The 2,023-nt window shown below is 40.4% G+C and overlaps 1 protein-coding gene across 1 annotated transcript in view; it reads right to left on the bottom strand.

Moving 5' to 3' along the window:
* The window catches only part of hadh (hydroxyacyl-CoA dehydrogenase), a 7,362-nt gene that overhangs the window by 3,902 nt on the left and 1,437 nt on the right, over positions 1-2,023 (bottom strand). The window contains exons 2-3 of the mRNA XM_014007755.1: positions 1,303-1,431; positions 1,061-1,218 (exon numbers count right to left, since the gene is read on the bottom strand). Coding sequence (XP_013863209.1) covers positions 1,061-1,218; positions 1,303-1,431 — 287 coding nt within the window. The remainder of the gene's footprint in view (positions 1-1,060; positions 1,219-1,302; positions 1,432-2,023) is intronic.

Genomic DNA, 2,023 nt, shown 5'->3' with positions numbered 1-2,023 from the left:
GGGTCAGATCTGTGAGGGTCAGATCTGTGAGGGTCAGAGCTGTGAGGGTCAGAGCTGTGAGGGTCAGAGCTGTGAGGCACATTTTCACGTCAAGTTTGGATTTTATAAATCACAACCTTGGCGTAAAAAGTGGCGTACGCAAGTTTCTGGGCTCAAATTGTGCGTACGCCAGTTTTATAAATCCGACCCCTGGTCTGTTTGGTTCTGCTCAGGTGTGTGTGTGTGTGTGTGTGTGTGTGTGTGTCCATCTCAGTGTGTCCCTTACTGTAAGGGCATGATTGTGGCCACAAAAAATAAAAAATAAAAAAAGCCATTGTGGTTTTATCGTCCGGTAGTCAAGACTGCATTTTTATTTATTTATTGTCGTGGTGCTGTTTATAAGTGCTTGTGTAATCATGGACGGTCAACTTGTTCAAAACCTCCCGGGATATCTGCTGGGCTTCGTCCAGCGCTCGTCTCCTTCACCTCTCTCGTCAGGAAGTGTTAGCAAGTTCTGCCTTTCCCAAGAGCGCCAAAAAGGTTTGCGCCTCTAGGTTAGACTATTGTTTTATCACTGCTTTCGCCATGTCGTATCTCGCACTCAGCTTCCAAAACAAAAGCGGCTCTCTCCAGGAGGAAGTTTGCAGGATACATTTGCACAAGTAACGCCTTTCCTCTGTCAATCAATCCAAGAGCCAATCCAGTGGCAGCATTCTGCCCATGTCAAAATCGTAAGCGTTTGGTCGAGGTTGAACTGAGGAGAACGGCATACATTGGGAGAAGGGGCGTTGTGTATTAATATAAAAAAATGCATCAATATTTATATTTAGCTGCTTTTTTCTCCATACACGGCTCCTCTGTTTTATAACACATTAATATAAGAAAGGCTTTTATTTGCATAAAAAGTTTCCCAGGATTCTTAGCAACTTCAATGAGTGTTTTGAATGACTGCTGTAATAATCCATTATTATAACCACCTATTGTTCTCTTCCAACCAGTTCTAGGAGACTGAAGTGGAAACATGGAAGTGAGTGGATTAAATAAAAAATAAACAAATTCAACAGGACTGCAGCAGACTCACTCGGGCGCCAGCTTGTCAAGACGTCCAAAAAGATCCTGTTTGACTTTTATATTTTCAACGATAGCCTCCAACACCAGATCTGATGCTGGAACTGCAGAGGCAACATCAGTAGAGGTGGAGACGTTCTGCATGACTTTCTGGATGAATTCTTCACCTGCCTAGAAAAAAAAAAAACACAGAAATGTAATTACTGCTGAACTGAAGCGTGTTTTTCCACTTTACTGTTCAAGCTGCTCGCTCGCCTCAGGTTTGTCAGCAAACTTCTTCTTCGCCACCCTTCTGAGGCTTCCTTCGATCCCTTTGACAGACTTCGTCAGGATGTCTTCAGACATGTCCACCAGGGTCACCGTGTGGCCTGTAGACGCAGCTACCTTCAAGACGGGAAAAAAAGTCGTCACATTTATAAACTAGTCTGAAATTCTCGGAGCATCTTTGGATGCTCAAATGCCAAAACAAGGAGCGACTTTCTTCTGTTCTCACAAAAAAAAAAAATAAATAAAAAAATAAAATAAATAATAGACTGAAGTTGTCTCTTGAAGTCAGTTTCTGTTATCTCCCCCCAAAAACAGTGATTTTATTAATATTTACAAAAAATGTTACCTTAAACCTCCAGTTAGATTATATAAAACCCTAAACTGCCTTTTATTTTGTTTATATGTATTAATTGACACTTTGAGGATTTCATTAAAAGTGGTCTACTAGTTCATGACACATTTTGCAAAAAAAAACACATACATATACACACATCTATCACAAAAGTGTGTACACCCTTTGCATTTGTTGCCAGGGTTTACATATTAATGGTTGTGTGCAGCGTTATTTTGAAGCGACAGCAAAGTTACACTGTTAAGTAGGGGTGTAAGAAAATATCGATACACTGAAATATCGCAATATTTCATTTCCCGATACTGTATCGATATTCTAAGGCCCTGTATTGATTTTTTATTAAGGTTTAAAATGTCA

Source organism: Austrofundulus limnaeus, unplaced genomic scaffold, assembly GCF_001266775.1.
Source record: "Austrofundulus limnaeus strain Quisiro unplaced genomic scaffold, Austrofundulus_limnaeus-1.0 Scaffold44, whole genome shotgun sequence".
Lineage (NCBI taxonomy): Eukaryota > Metazoa > Chordata > Actinopteri > Cyprinodontiformes > Rivulidae > Austrofundulus > Austrofundulus limnaeus.
Note: the sequence above shows the minus strand (reverse complement) of the source record. Positions and strands in the feature narration are given on the sequence as shown.